Source organism: Charadrius vociferus, unplaced genomic scaffold (genome assembly GCF_000708025.1).
Source record: "Charadrius vociferus isolate BGI_N301 unplaced genomic scaffold, ASM70802v2 scaffold15, whole genome shotgun sequence".
In the NCBI taxonomy this organism is placed as follows: domain Eukaryota; kingdom Metazoa; phylum Chordata; class Aves; order Charadriiformes; family Charadriidae; genus Charadrius; species Charadrius vociferus.
In genome coordinates, this window is record NW_009650064.1 from 6,459,171 (window position 1) to 6,475,810 (window position 16,640).

At 37.9% G+C, this 16,640-nt stretch overlaps 1 protein-coding gene across 1 annotated transcript in view; it reads right to left on the minus strand.

The window, feature by feature from the left end:
- DPY19L4 (dpy-19-like 4 (C. elegans)) overlaps positions 1-15,989 on the minus strand; it is a 28,403-nt gene extending 12,414 nt beyond the window's left edge. Inside the window, exons 1-12 of the mRNA XM_009891843.1 lie at positions 15,911-15,989; positions 13,451-13,558; positions 12,350-12,474; positions 11,597-11,687; positions 9,729-9,850; positions 8,722-8,867; positions 6,839-6,962; positions 6,118-6,252; positions 4,739-4,870; positions 4,551-4,649; positions 3,269-3,342; positions 1,184-1,342 (exon numbers count right to left, since the gene is read on the minus strand). Coding sequence (XP_009890145.1) covers positions 1,184-1,342; positions 3,269-3,342; positions 4,551-4,649; positions 4,739-4,870; positions 6,118-6,252; positions 6,839-6,962; positions 8,722-8,867; positions 9,729-9,850; positions 11,597-11,687; positions 12,350-12,474; positions 13,451-13,558; positions 15,911-15,989 — 1,394 coding nt within the window. The remainder of the gene's footprint in view (positions 1-1,183; positions 1,343-3,268; positions 3,343-4,550; positions 4,650-4,738; positions 4,871-6,117; positions 6,253-6,838; positions 6,963-8,721; positions 8,868-9,728; positions 9,851-11,596; positions 11,688-12,349; positions 12,475-13,450; positions 13,559-15,910) is intronic.
- Between the last annotated feature and the right edge of the window lie 651 nt (positions 15,990-16,640).

Consider the following 16,640-nt stretch of genomic DNA (forward strand, 5'->3'; position numbering starts at 1 on the left):
GGTTTTAGTCATGTTATTATAAATTCTAGTAATATATTATAAATAAAAATCATAACCAAAATCTTACAACAAATGCTTTCTACAAATGAGATAGCAAGGCACACAATAGATAACATTTTATTCTACCACGATGTGATTTCAGGTTACAATTTTATAATAAACTTCCTCATGACAAATGGAAAAATATTTGAGATTACTAACTGCTTCAAAATAAAAAAAAAAATGAGGGGGGAGGTTTGTTTTAAGCTTTTCTTTAAAAAGCTGTTGGACATACTAGAGTCACTGAAATAGCCATTTCAGCCACTAGCAAAAAAACAGAAGTTTGCTTCATTGTTTTGAATATACTGTCACACATCCAACCTGACAAACATTTTCATTTATAGCAGTATAGTCTTTATCTATTAGGAGTCTTGGTCCTTGAAAAAAATCTATTGATTTTTGCTGCAGACAAACGAGAAATTTGCCCTAATACCAGAGCAGTTACACCATTCATCTTCTAGGAGGAAGAGATAATTTCCTAGCCATTGAGTTTCCAAGACAAGTTACACTAGGATCTACAGTGTTGCTATTCTTAGTCTATAAACAGACAGCTCCACTAGCAGTTCTCTCAAGGGAACTGTGAATCACTGTGAAACTAAAAATAATTGAGTCAGCTTTACTTCAGCGCTGTTCTGAGCAGCAAAGGCTGATGGACCTTATCACAGTAAACAAGAGTTTTAAAAACCCCCCAAAACCAGTGAAGCATTAGAAATCTGAAATCCTCTCAACTCCACCCATCTCATCCTTTATGTAAACTTATAAAAAACCCAAACCAACCCAAACTCAAAACAGAGAAACAAATTCACTACCAATAATCAGATAACTGCTGTTGGAAGGGGAAAACAGACAAAGTATCTTAAGACACATAAACATATCAGAAAACATTAGCCAGAGCTCTGCAGGAATTGCACCTATGGGGAAACAAACCAATGACAACTCCCTGTCCTGACTGGAGGGATATTCAAGAAGCCTGTCACTAAAGAACCTTCTTTAGGAGCCTCTGGTGGGCCTTTCCACTGGTGCTCACACCCTGCAAGCTCAATGGTGCAACAAGCTTTGCAGCAACAAATATCATGAGTGTTCACTTAGACATCCATGAACCTCTTTTTTTTAACTTAATTTTCAGTATAAATAAATTACTTACCAAATTCTCCTAAAAATGACCTGAGTTACAGAAAAAAGGCAGATAATTAATACTAAAATATAGAAAGGCAACAGTGATGACTGTGTTAGTCGCAAAAAAAAGTCTTGGGAGGGTGCCTGAAGAGATTCTTGACAAAGGAGCCAATTCATTGTAAAATTCCTAGTAAGGCAAAAACATCGCATTAAAAACAGTAACAATACCCCACAGATTAGAAAAAAAAAACAACCCAGCACACAACCAATCACAGTTTAACTTATTCATATAATAGGAAACTATTTTAAATTAATCTTTGAGAAGTTATGGTTTAACCATTTTAAACCACTTTGCAATTTAGAGTAAAAGCTTATCTTCCAAAAAAGAATCTGTGATCTGAAGAGACCAGACTACAACACTTTTATATCACAAAAACCCAACCTCCCATATAACTCCATTATGGGGACCACAAAGCATTTTGTTGTCACAGCGGATTAAGATTTTAGAGATATTGATGCGAGAAGGTATGCTTGTCCTCATTCCAAACGGGGAGATGAAGAAGGGAAAGTGGTCATCTGAGATCACAAAAAAGCCCGAGGCACTGCCAAGAATAGAATCCTTAATGCTGAAATTCTAGTTCTGTAGCCGAACGCACTCAATCATTCTTCTTTCTCAATTAATGATCAGAAAGACTATATACTCTGCCAAGAAGCACTATCATTGTGTATTCTCAACTGGAATTGCTGCAGCATGTGATCCCGTGCATGCATTCTTGTCTTATTTTGTTTTGTTTTCCTCCCTCTTTTCTTTTTCTTTTCCCCCAAGGGAAGAATAGAGAACTGAAACGCTTTCAATTAAACAGTATCAGTTTAAAGATTAACAGGTGGGCATGTCCAAACTGGCCTTAAGAGACAGATCTTGAAGCTCTTGTGCTGCAAAACATAATTCCAACCCACAGTTACTCAGTTTTCTAGGCGTAGTTGCACTCAGTTTGTCTCAATCACTGGCTTCATTGCAGAGTTTGACATTCTGGAAAGTAACATGTAGAAAGTCCCCGGGGTGAAAAAAATTAAAATCCATAATACCTGGTACCTGAATAAACTGAAATCCTGACCAGAAGCAGTCCTTTCTTTTCTTGCAAAACATTTAAGAATGTGCATGTATGTGTGTTAAGCAATGCATTTTAGTCAATGTCATTACATCTTGTCTTCCAAAAATTCCCCAACAATTTCAGTTATGTGTAATGTCATTTTCCACTTCTTCCCCTGAAAGGTTGTGAAGTAGTTTTGTAAGGGAGATGCAGTTCCCAGAAGGCCAGATTCCTGCCCAGAATTGCAAGTCTTGAGTTGGGTCCAGAAGGTGTCTCCATCCTTATCAGTACTGCATTGGAAGTTTTCCAGAAAATCTGTAGCCGTGATGTCTTCTTGTAGACCAACATTCAACTCTTTTAGAGATGTAAGCAGTTTTTATTAGAGTCACAACAATTCCTTCTCACTTTTAAGTTGTCCCTTGTCCTAATTTCTTCCAAAACATAGAGAAGTTTTTTTTGGGGTGCTATTCTTACAAAACTAAAAATAAAACCCCACAACCCAACCCTGTTTTGAGATAGTATCAATAGTTCATGACTCTTTTCAGAGCCCTTTCTTTTGCAGGCTATAAAAAAATTAGTACCACCACCTTTACCCTGGGCAACCTGGTCTAGTGGGAGGTGTCCCTGTCTATGGTAGGGGGGTTGGAACTCGATGATCTTCAAGGTCCTTTCCAACACTAAACCATTCTATGATGCTATGATCTTTGTGTTCAAGTCTTATTAAAAACACTAGACAGGGTACAGAAAATTTTTGCTCTTCAACGTCAAAAGAAAACAAAAATCTATGAAATGCTTTCACCCCAAGGCATGAAAAAGATCAAGGTGCCTGAGAAACCTCAAAATCCTAAGTAAATTCTGTATATGAATCTTTTTTTAAATTAAATCTTAAAACCAGGTGACAAATAGAAAGTGTTTCCCTAACTCCTTTATAAAATTCTCACAAGCCACTGAAATTTTATACTTCTCAGAACAGTTTCAGAAGTTTGGATATCTTAGAAGGTGTAAAGAGTTTAAAAACTTACTTAGTTGTGTTTAAGCCAAGTTTTACTTCAATGAACTTCAGCAAATGCTCATTTTCTTTATGAGGAACAAACATCTGAAAATTAATTTAGCAGAGAAAAATCTTATCCAGTGCTGGAAGCAGCTTTCACACAGTCACTTCATTCAGATTACAGAATGGCATGGAACAAACAACTATTCAAGACTTAGTTAAAACTAACAAAGTGGATTAAGTTTTCCAATTAAGGTACTGGTGTAGTATTGTAAATCTTCATTTAAATAAATCTATCTTTAGAGTTTCCACAAGAATACCATTCCCTTCACTTTGTTCGTGTACCCCAACAGGAGGGCAAGTGAAAAGCTGTCAATAAATTGTCAAAAGACTACTGAGCAGTGTAAAAAGGATCATGAAAAACAGACGTAACTTACACCCAAGCAAGCCAAAGAACATTGCGTTTTGCTCCACTAAACAGTAGGACTGCAGCCTAGCAAAAGTTATGAGCATTTGTAATCTTCACATAAATAGTTTGAGCAGCCAAAAGTTCTGTGTACTGTGTATGTAATTTAACTCATATTTTTCAAGGTTAGGTTTTATTATCATGGAGATATAGCAAGGCTACCCAGTTTGAATGGCACAAGAAAAAAATCCAATCTGAGCATTCTCTCAAACTTTTTAGGGTTCACTAGCTTCTTTATTTTTAAAAATCAATTAACACAACCAGGGTGAGTTTGAGACATAGCATAAAAGCATAACAAATTTATGTAAAAAACTAGAACCAGCAAGAGGGAGACGCTAATCAAACTACAAGGTCAGGCTAAAATCCCATTGTGTAATCTCAGCTCCTAGCTGACTCCTATACTAAGTGAAGATCTCTGTTCCCATGTTCTCGTTGAAATTTAACTGCAAATTAACATCTACCCTGAGACTACTCATACCTGTTCCTGGCTACTAGGTCTTCTCCACACACAAGAATATTGTTTTAATATTCAGACCAGTTTGTAGAGGCCATCCAAGTTCTAACAAAAACCACATTTATGAAATAGCGAAAGTGTGATTTAAAGAGTATTTCTATACTATGTTTTAACCTCAACCCAAAAGACCAAAACCCCAACAAAAACCAGCTACTTCATTTGCCAAACACTTTTTATATAGATACAAAATAACTCAACTTTTAGTACTCCAATTTGCTATGAACTCTCAGATCAAAAAGATAAGCAACACTTCAAAAGACTTTTCCAAGATACATCTGTAACTTTCCATTCAGATTTTGGCAACTAAAATAACTTTTTACAGAGGAATCTTACCTTTAGTAAGAAGTTTAGTGTCACTGTTATTGTAAGCACCAAATAGATGTACATTATTTTCAGCAATCTTGACAAAAATGTACCTTTTTTCATATTCATCTGAAAAAATATTTTAATGATGCCGTATCATTTACAGTTCAGTTTAAATAATAAAAACTACACTCAGAGTTAGAGAAGAGTCTAGTTACCTGAAGGCATTTAGACAGCATTAAAGCTACTACAAGACTCAGTAATGGTGACACTAGTAAGGCTGAATTTTCAAACTGCAAAAGGTACCCCAAGAAGAGAGAAAACAAGTAGATTTTGTATACTTCATGAACCTGTTGAAGAAACAAAATACAACACAATAAAATAAAATGAGTGGATATATGTCTTGCTTTTTAGAGCAGTAGATAGCTCGCTTCGTTCCTCTGTTAATCAGGGTTCATGGATCTCTACCCTCCAACTCATGAATCTAGCAGCGTACTGTTTAGCTCTGGGAAGCATTTCACAACAAAACGATCCTGATTAGCCTCAGTAACTAGTGCACTATTACTTCACAAGAATTCTGTAAAAATGCCAAAAGTACTAGTATTGTACAAGGTCTCCCCATTCTGTAATACCTCACTGTGATACAGCATGAAGCAATAACCACAACGTAACAGTATGAAAACACACAATTTGTGTGAAAGAGAATACTGACTACTGTAAACATGCGCTTTCCTTGCCCTCACAATACCTTGTTCATTTAACCTGTCTCAGGAATACACAGACGGTTACTGACAATCTTATAAGCCCTGATACTTGATTCTTTAGACTTTTACCAAAACAGAAATCTTCTCCCTTATATTTTAAGGACCCTGCTTTGAACTAAAATAGATCTAACATTTTCCACTGCTGAGGGACGGAAAAAAATGCAATTGAAAGAAGAGGTGATGAATTAGAATTGCATGCAGTTTGAAACGGAAGTTACATCTAACAAAACCAGAAGACACACGTATGAAGTAGCATATATATCGCTGCAACAGGCAGAGTAAAAATGCCTTACTGTTGAAACATTTCTAAGAACCATTTTGCAGAATAAATTCAAATACTTTCTTGCACTGAAAAAATCAATTGGCCTTCAGCATCTGTCTGGCCTGTTTATTGACTAAGCCAGTACATGGCAGGCCATTCAGGGTGAAAATGAACCCTTAACTGCACAGAGCCAACTGAGCAGTTTTTGGTCAGCCCCATCCTACTGTGAACAGAAAAGAAGAGGCAGCTAGGCCAAAAAGGATGCATGACTGATTATCATTCATCACTCCTTCATCTCTTCAAGGATGTTTCAGGTCTGAGAAGCTTTGTTTAGCTTCTGACCCTTTTGTTAGGAAAGCTGTCCACACACAGTAGGCCAAAAGAGAGCGAGTTTAAGGCCATTTTATTCTTCCAGTTGACATGACATGCACTTCAGCTGGACCCAGGCTGCAAGACATTTAAGTCATCCCTCAGTCTGTGCCCTTTGAAGCTCCTGAGCGGTATGTATGGCAGGCACCTCTGAGGCTGTATTTAAGACCCCAACTGTCAGTAGGTTGAAGATTTCTAATACCTTCTCTGTCTGTGCCAGGGCAAAGCTGTCTAGCAGAAAAAGAGAAACAGCCTGGACAAACAGGAGATAATGACTGTATTCCCACATCATCATGAAGGTATACGTTGAAGCACTCACCAAAAGGTAACAAAACTTCTAGAGAAAAAAAATAAAAACAAAAAAAGCATTAATTTCATACCTATGCATCTCTGTCACTAAGTAACTGAGTGGCCATTAAAACAGGAACTATGGAAATTGATTTTTTTTTAGGAAATAATTAAAATACTGACTTCAGACATATTTAACATGTTCTCAGATGGCAGAAAGTAATTACTGAAACATTCAAAAACATTTAAAACCAATCAGAAGGAACATCTTTGACAGAGAGACAGGGAAAGGAAGTTACCACCATCTTCTCCGAGCAACAAGAAGAGCAACAAAATAGTTTATATAGTGAGAAAAATTCTGCAACAGTTTATTTTAAAAAGACAGCATACAGCTCATTACTATTGAGCTTTACCATTATCATTGTTCTCTCTGAACCCTCATGGGGGCATAACAGGGCAGGGCATGAGTCGCTTTGCAAGAACTGCAGGAGGAGGTGAAATCCAAGTGACTGTTTTGAAAAGAACAAACAAAACATCTGCTGTTTTCTGCCTAGTGGGGCAATAGCAACAGAGGTAACTACTCTAGAGCACAGTTCTACCAGCAACTCTTTATTAAGAAATTAATTTTGCTTTACCTCAGCAGAACAATTTAGGTTTTTTTTTAAATAGCCTGTGAGAGCTGCTATTTGACATGCAAAATATGGCAAAGCCCAATTTTCTCTTGATGGTATGGAGTGATCAATTCTTGTTGTATCTGTCCTGGAATAAAGTACAGACAAACAAAATTATTAAAAGATTTACAGAACCAAAATATCAATTAACTTATAGTTATCAGTGTGGCCTTGCAAGCAAACTATTCCTGTATTAGGTGTAAAGTAATACTGACACAATTTTGCTGCTGATGCAGGTCACAAATTTAGTATCAGCATGGAAGGTCCCATCTTTACTCATTTATTCAGCAGGTCTCCTTACTAGGTGGCATTTATAGCACTGAAGGCAAAAAGCATCTGCCTCCAGCCTTTTCTGACCCACCACAACACCGTGCGAGCTGGACGCATCACACGTTGCTTCTGCCAACCTGCATCGTGACAACAGAGCCTTCTTTGGCCATAGGCAGGGGACCGCTGCCATAACAGCAGCTTTTGACATTGTGATGAATATCAGCTCATAGCTGACAGAAAAGACTCCTTTCAGTTCTCACACAATATGTTTTAAATAAGTGATTTAGGCAGCCGAGCACAACATACTTAGAATCCAAAGTAGTGCTCCCTCTTAGCAGCAGTACCAGCAGATACTCTGTCTTACAGGGAAAATTCTGCCCAGCAAAACAAGAGATTAAAGACGGATGGGGAGCATGGGCCAGAACAGCAGCAGGGTCTTCTCATGGAATGACTTGATAGTATCTGCACAATTAGAGCTGTAGAAGAAAGTTTTAAAAAGTGCTAAAGTGACTTAGAAGCACAAGTCACACTTTCAAATGTGATCAAAAGCATCAGTTTCAGAGGTACATAGTCTTCTTTGTGTCTACTATGCTTTTAAAAAGGAGCCTCAAGCTCCTTTATCATTTAGATATTTGAAAGCGTCACCTTTCATTTTTACCTCTGAAGCCTCTTACAGAAGCGTATTTGGAGCTTTTTTAACTACTGGACCTTTCAATTTGTTAACGGTGTTTAATCTTCTTTGCCGTTGAAAAAATACAGATTTATTCACCATTTTCCCTACTTTCCACTGTTCACACCAGCTTGATGAACAGTATTTTTAGTTACCAATCACAGATTCGGTCATGATGACTTCAGACTCCTAAAAGACACTTCCAAACAGTTCAACTTTAAAGGTATATCTCCAACATTTTACTCCTCCATAGCTCTTTTCTTTCAAGTGCTCTCAAGTTCACAGAAAGCCCCAGAGCTACTTGGTGACAAACCAGGAACCTGAACACAAGCTCTCATTGCCCAAATGAGGCTCCCTATAATTGTGAAACATTTTAACGTAAAAAAAATCTCGAAATCAGAATCGTCTAAGAAGATTCACTTTGCACAAAAATCCCCTAAAAAAAGCAGATTAAAAAACATATCAAAGACTCTTTACAAGAAAAAAAATGCACTTGGTCATTTCCTTCTAAGCAACAGAACAACCATGAAAATAATTAGAGCTGGCCACAGAGAGCAATTCTGTTTTACAGCAACTTTGAAATTTTGTTTTCATTCTTCACCAGCACAAAACCAAAACCTTCTGAGGAATGTTTTTGCAAAATGGAATTCTGTGAGAATATCCCTGTATTCACACACATACATAAAGTCAGTTCAACTGGCAGCGTGGATGGTTTGGACAACAGGAGCCCTTTCCATTAATAAATGCATCACGAGAATCAGCGCATCTCTGGGAAATGTTTTTTATTCAGCAAAAGAGCTTGCTCTCACAATGAGAACACAAAGTTTAATAGAAAGCATTTCAATCCGCTCTAATATTTGAAAATGTCTTATTGACAAACTAGATTGTATAAAGATGTTTTTCTTACCTGTTAATAATGAACCATGCTACAGTCAGCATTCCTGCCAGCCAAGTCCCACTCATAACCCAACTGGTTACAAACAATGCAGTCACATAAATTCCCTGCAGTCCAAAAACTATACCAATGTAGAAATACACTGGTTCAATAACTTCCTGAAATTACAAATAAAAACGAAGAGACATAGCGGCAACTGAGCTGAAGCTGGAAATTATTACTATTTACTATTTGCATACTGCTAACAGTGTGCTAGGTGCTTTACAAACAGGTAAGAGACAGTCCCTATTCTAGAAAAATATGGAGCATGCTTTTATTTTGGGTTCAGCAAAAACAAAGCAGTGTGAATTAAGAGCACACTTCAGGACTCAGCTCACTAGTGCCATGATTTTTGTATTTGCTTTAGCATGAACATTGCATGTGTCAGATCTAATAAATCTATACTGCAGTGAGATATAAAGTTCACAGGACTACTGGAAGAAATTACATTGGGGAGGAACTTAGAGAAGTAAAGATGTGGCTAAAATGGTTCCAAACACAGACAAGCATGTATAAAATAAATAAATAATTTTTAAAAAGATAAATGAGAGGGGACGCGAGTATGCAGTGTAAGCAGAACAAAGCCCAAGTAGAGCAGAAAGAGACAAAAGCTTTATCTACAAAAGTGTTTTTCAATTTTACGTATTCAGGAATGGGTAGAGACAGGTACCACTATAACAGACTTCTGTACTCCAAAGGAGCTAACTTTCTTGTTTTTAATGGATAGCACAGATACTCTCCACAATTTTACACAGTTTGTGGATGTAAAGAATAACAGACAGAAAAGTTTAGTGCATATAAACCCCAAAATCTTATGCCAGAGACTGATCAGAATTGAGGAGAACCCAGACCTGGTGAGAGCCTTAGCTAAATCCATTCAACAAAAAATGCATGTATTTATTGTATACAGCAAAGAAAGTCTCATACACACACATCCACAACCGTAATGAAAGCAGAGAAAGTAGGAGAAATGCACATACTTCGCTACCAGATGCTTGATATAAAACACTGGCAATCAGCTCTGGGTACAAAGTCATTTGCTGGACGGCATTTATCGTCTTCAGGGATACCGTCTTATTGTTGTGTGTCAACTCATAAACACCTATAGACATAAAAAAACATTCTGAATCACTAACTATTGCTGTTCTTACAAGAGGTGAAAGTGCACTCAAAGGTAGGGGGAAACAGACTTGACCATTAAAGATACTAACTGATTCACCACTCCTAATTTTAAAGGACTAATTTCTGTGCCAGATGCCATTCTACCCTACTGATTTAGCAACAAAGCTATTACCCTTTTTTGATCTAGCCTTTAAATAGAAGGCCCTAAACTAATCAGCTGAAGCATAGCCTTTTCAGGAACATACTGATGCAGCCCTGGAACCAGCTACCTACAGATCACCTTCACAGGAGGTTCTTAAGAAGTGAGACAAAGATCTAACAGGGATGAGCAGGATGTATTAAACCTGTCTCCACAAAGAGGTCAGCAGATACAGTAGCCTTGTCATCTTTTTCAGCCCTGCATTTCCGAGACTTCTAAGAATCAGTCATTTAACAAAATACGCCTTTGTATGGAATTGAGATGAAATCGAAGCTGGCATACTTGAAGGATACACCATTCTGAAATACTATAATTAAAAACCTGACATCATTACTTAGGACAATAAAGGGAAGAGGAAAAATAATCCTAATTAGAGAAAAAAAACCCAACAAAAACCCCGACAACATGCAACAGCCAAACAAGATTACTGTTTCCAGCCCTGAGCATATCTTGCCGTGGGGTCTGCAGCTCATTCTCTGCAAGCCAAACCAGGACTTATAACTGGGTTCAGCACAGCTATGATATACCTTTGAAAACCGGGTGCCCCCATAATACCTGGTACACACCTGAATCTGTCTCTTTGCAGAGGCAGCATGCCCGAATGAGGCAGTCCATCTATCCCCATGGGTAATCTCCCCAGAGATAAAGAGGAACTGACTGTACCAAAGACCTCATATATTGCTGATGAACTACACATCAGCTGGGAAACTGTTCAACCAGTAAAACTATACCTACAAAGTTTATCTGGCTTCAGATGAGGTTTCATGAGGGGACTGAACTAATTCAGCAGCTGACCTTTGAGAGACAGGGCTGTTCACTCCCTCTTCTGTCCGGGAGTTCTCACCTTTTCCCCATGCTAGCCCAGGTGGCCTTTCTGAACTCACTGAACTAGCACAAAAGTGTTCCATCTTCTTTTCATTGCTTTAGTTTTCTGCTGATTTAGGAACCTAGGGTCAGTGAGCTCCAGAGCCGGTGCCAGATAAAGAGCAGGAGGGCAAAAGGAGGAGACACTGTTGCGACCCAGTTTGTTCTCCTTCCTGTTGGTTTCTGTCCCCACCACTCAGTGGTCATCAACATCTGTTCATCATAGCTGACAGGAGTAGAAATCTCTGGCAGGGACAGGATACAGCAGATCAACTCTTGACAGGAATCGTTCCATCTTCTGACAGAGTATGGAAAAAAGTCATTTCCATCCCCCATTACCAAATTAAAGATCAACTATGTTTACATGGCAGAAAATCCCCTATGTAGCATAGGCAAACCTAATAACTTCCATACGGGACAATATGAGAGTAATACTAATCCTATTCCAGACTACTGATTAAAGGCAATCTGCTAGCATACAGGATAGTTAAGTATTTTTTTTTAAAGGCACTGAAAAGTTAAGTCAGCATGCAGTTCATAATTAATCTGACTGATACACCTATAGAAGAATATAAAATCAGTCTCCCCAGTCTGCAAGAGCTTTGTACTCTCTCCAAACGGAACAGGACTTTTCAAGGTTAATAAAACAAACGGGTTTTGTACCTCTTTCAAAGGAAGGAGCCTTTAGCAGTTCTTTATAGAATGAGTAATAAATGGCGCTGTCACCCTGAAATGTAATTTCTCGTTCAAGTTCCTAGGAAAAAAAAAAAATATATTCACCTCCTGCAATCTCTTCCCATAGAAGACTATATATTTTCAGATAGACTGGTTTTGTGATACAGCACATGGTTATGACTCCACTGTACATCTTCAAAGTATTCCTCAAAACATTAATCTTCACAGCACCTCTGTCAGGTATATAATGCTCTCTATAACTTAGCAAACATGCTCAGAATTAGAACAACTCAAATCCACATCATATGTCAGCACAAGATCCACTGGACGGACCCTTTCATGTTCACAATCCTGAAATCCATTCAATTTTCCATACTTCACTAAATAATATGGTTATTAAAAAAAAAAAAAAAAAAAGATGTAACCTAAACTGAATAGTTATTCTAATCTGTTTAGCTTATGCAATCCCAGTATGCTTCAGGTTTTTTTGTCCAAATTTTAGAAAGGTATTCCAATAATAATGGATGGCATGGAAAATCATATAAAAGCATGAAAAGACAAGACTACTATTAGTAGGAGAAACACTTAAAAAAAAAAAAAAAAAGAGACTATATCAAAGGCAGAAGCCTGACTCGAACAAGATGGGATTTTACAAGCAAGCAGTTCCAACCTGACATGGATCAGTTTTTATTTCAAGGACACAATTTGGCTTTTGTTTCAGTAGTTTAACATTTTCTTTACCTGCCTGCTGGAAAACCAGAATTTCCGTTCATGATATGTTGAGAGGTACACAGCATACATCATTCCGCTAGTGACTGCCGCAAGACAGCCAAAGAAAAGTTTCGCAAAACGCTGAATTAACATATCTGAAAAGGGATAGTGAAAAAGCTAAAATAGTCCAGAGGACTTAGAAACAAACAGTACGCCCTAAATACGATTAATATCTCAACAGCAGGTAAAGTTATCGGTATCAGAATTATCACACCAGCACCAGTATAGATACATCGAGAACTGGTTAGTTATTCCTGTCCCGCAGAATTTTCTTTTCCAGTTGCTACCACTGCTTCACAGGACTCTCAGATAAAATACTCACACACTGCACTGCAAATTTCTCTCCATTCTAGTAAGCTACATTTTCACATGAATTCCAAGAAGGAAAAGTGTCTTCCAAATAAACAGAGTGAACTCTAGATTTTACCCAAAACACCACAAACTTCTTAAAAACGTTAACAGAAAGAGGTGGCAATATCACATCTAACATCAATACTGAGACATTCTGCTCTCCATTCTGTTTTTAAATAAAAGAGGAACTAATCTGAATTTTACCAAACTCATTCAATGGGTGTCTACTTCATCTGTAGTAACCTCAAGTCAGTATGCACTTTTAACATAAAAGTTTTTGGTAACTTGGTAAGCACTTGCCTAAGATTACACCTGGTTTTAGTTCTGTTTCTTGAAAAGCTGTAAAGACTTTTTGTCTGTTCATGTTTCAGTACCATTACTTCATGCCTTTTGGCTTCCCAAACGAAAGATCATGCCAGGCACAATTAAAATATTTATTTGTACTCAAACAACAGTGAGATTCTTAACCCCTCTGCCTCTTGCCCTTTTTCTTCCCCTCTCCTCCCCCAACCTGAAACAATCCAGGACTACCATTTTACTCTGCAATACATAAAATGCCATTGTTAAAGAATTCTAATGTGCATGCCTGGTTTTTTTTGAAACATTCAAAACCCTAATTCAAAATAAGTCTGTTATAAATTACAGTGCTACAAATATCTTCCCATAAAATGTAAAAGAATAATGAAAAATCAGAAGTTGGCTAAAAGTTCTGTAGCTTACATTTTGGCGATCTTCCCAGCTTTGAGTTTTCTTTGTTTCTCTCCTCTGGAGCCATTTTGTCAGATTCTGTGCAGTGTTGCTTCTTTCTCTGTCGCAGGTCTACTGCCCCTGAAGACATTTTTTTTTTAAGTTATTACAACACAATACCTAAAATTGCACTCTGAGAAATCCCCACAGCAGCAGGTAACAGCCAGTTACTGCTACTGATTCAATCCCACAGCAGATATATTTGACAAAAAGACTCAATTAAAGCATGTCGTATGTCTAACTAAAATAACAATATAACAATACAGAAATCAATTCCTATGTTATTCCTTAGAAAAATCAAATAAGTTTTCTCTTGAGGCCATACTCTGGGATTACCCAGAACGCAAACTGGAAGTTAACTGGTTTATTCCATGGTGAATATATTACACAAATGAAGGAAAGCAGTAGTTTAGATAAGTTGATACAGACACTGGGAGAAATTGGTGCCAATTCCATTCTACTCTCATCCTGATTTTATGCTGCTATAGTACAGTAACATACTAAGCACATTACTGTAATATAAAAACTGGGCTAGTCTATTACTTTTAAATACAGCTGCTTGTTGTTCATATGGTGAAAGCTTTTATAAAGCAAATATAATATCACTTTTTTTCCTGCTTCCAGATCTACTGGAACTAAGCAGATTTATGAATTTTTAGTCTAACATACAATTAAAAAGTCCAGTCTGCTAGGCCATGTAGATCACATCACAAGACTGAGGGCTTCTTTGGCTTCTGTTAAGTTTTTTATAAACAGCAGCAGTCTGAAGCCCTGGCCCATTTATTTTCCAGTCTGAAAGGCAATAAGGCTAATTCACAGAGTGCAAGTCTCCATACAAAAACACTCATTGCAATAAGTCTGTTATAATTATTGTATTAAAGATGACACCCCATAACATTTATGTCATTTTCGAAGTATGATTAAAAGGTTTAACTTTAACTCGCGCTCCAGAATTTTTAGCTCTCCAGTTTGACCTACTGTCCAACATTGCTTGAAATTTTGTAGCCACTGATTTCCTCTGGGCTTAAACCAGCTCTTTCATAAAGCCATTCAACTTCAAACTTGAAGTGTCAATCCTCACATCTCACAAAAAAGCTTTTAATTACTCTGGTTGGATATTACTTCAAGTCTAAATCAGTCTACTTTTAACTCCCAATTATTAGATTTAAAAGTTACAAACTAGAGATAGTAATATAAATAAATTGGTGTCTGCCTGTATCAGGACACCTGTATTTGTGTTTTAACAGGATTTTCAAAGCATTTTGTAAATTATTCTGAGCAAACCAAGATCTCAATAATAACACTTTTCATGGAATTAAAAGAAAACGTCTACTTTCTTAAACAAGATAAGAACTGGAAAGATACTAAACAAAACAATGTTTAAGGTGTTCTGTATCACATTTATCATGATATCAATCAAAAATGACATATACACCAGTATCTCTTCATGTCATGCATATGAAGTTTATCAGCAACATAAACACTGAGTGCACTGCAATTAAAAATCACTTGTACTACACAGAATAAAATGGGATGAAAAAACCCTAGATCACCAGAATGGGCAGATATGTGCTTAGAAAGACACTGTCTGCCCTTGCCATTCTAGTTATGACCAAAGCAACAGCAGTGAGAACATTGGAGGAAAAGGCATTTCTTTTCTGGAAAGTAAGTGAGACATATTAGAAGTGTAACACACTTACAAAGTCTAGAGTTAGCATAGGTAACAGAAAAGTCCCAAAGAAAGAACAATTTAAAATTCTCGTTCTGAAACAACTGTATCTCGGTCAGCAAATGATCTTCACCTCAGTTTTGAAGACTGCTCAACAGATTCCCCCCTCAAAGCAATAACAAAGAAAGATCCAAGTATGCTACTTCTGTTTCATTTGCAGCTGCCTCAAACAAGAAAAATGATGTTCCCACTTCTATGAATCCTTTAAATGGGTGAAATTAAAGTCAAACAAGGTGGCTACTAAAAATAATGTAGGATTTTGAACTGATGACACAGCCTCTAGTACCTCTATACCCAGCAAACAATTTTTCAACCAAGATTGCTTTCTAGTTCCCTGTAAGTTCCCAGTACAATTTTTTTTCAACTCTTGTTCAGACAATGTGCATTACATTTATTTTTGTGTATCTATTGCAGAAAAGCATAACTCATTGCTCCTGTGTGCCACTATATTAATCCATTTTTTGCCAATTGAGCACTGTCTGTTATTCTTGTCCTCTCATCTAAACAAGGACAAGACAGAGCTGGGAAACGTTCAGAGAATGGCCACGAGGATGATCAAAGACGTGCAATGGCTCCCATACAAGGAACAAGGAAGCAAGTTAAGGATGCCTCAAACTGGAAAAGGGGATGACCAAAAGAAACATGCCGGAGGTCTACAAGCTAGTGAGGTACACAAACAGGCTGAATAGAGAGCAGTGATTCACCTTCTTTTCTAATACTGGAACAAGAAGTTATCAAACAAACCCAGTGACTCAGGCTAAAAGGAACCAGTTCATCGCACATCACCTTCATGTGGACCACTCCTACCCAAAGAATGTTCTGTAAATCAAGACTTTATACAGATTCAAGAGAAGATGGACACATTTGTGGAGGACAAACAACCAAAGACTACTAAATACACAGAAACCATGTCCAGCTCAGAAAGTACCCCAGCTGAGAACAGCTGGGAGGCTGGAATATGCCATGGGACAGTAACACATATACTTGTCTTGCTCTTGCATGTCTCTGGGTGCCTACTTACAGTCATGTTTCTGCTGATTTCCCCAAGAAAACTGAGTGCCATTTCCCAGTCTCCACAAAGGGGCTTAGCACAAAAGAGACCTAGAGAAAAACTACTGTGTGTGGGGCTAAACGTGAAACGAGAGAGAAGACAGACTAAAACATACAAAGGTGGGAAACAGAAGGTATGCCAGAGGAAAACCACACACTCACGGAGGCATCCAGGGAGCCGACGGATGCTGCCCCGGGGCGCAATGCCGAGGGAGGGAAAAGAAACAGCCCCCAAGTTTCAGGGTCCCCATCCACCCAGCTTCCTCCCGCTTGGTGCTGCAAACGATGGGCCGCCCTGGGCGGGGAAGAGGGAGGCCTCGTCTGCGGGGCCCGGGGGCAGCCCAGGAGGGATCGGTCAGGCCCGAGCCGGCACGGCCATCAGTC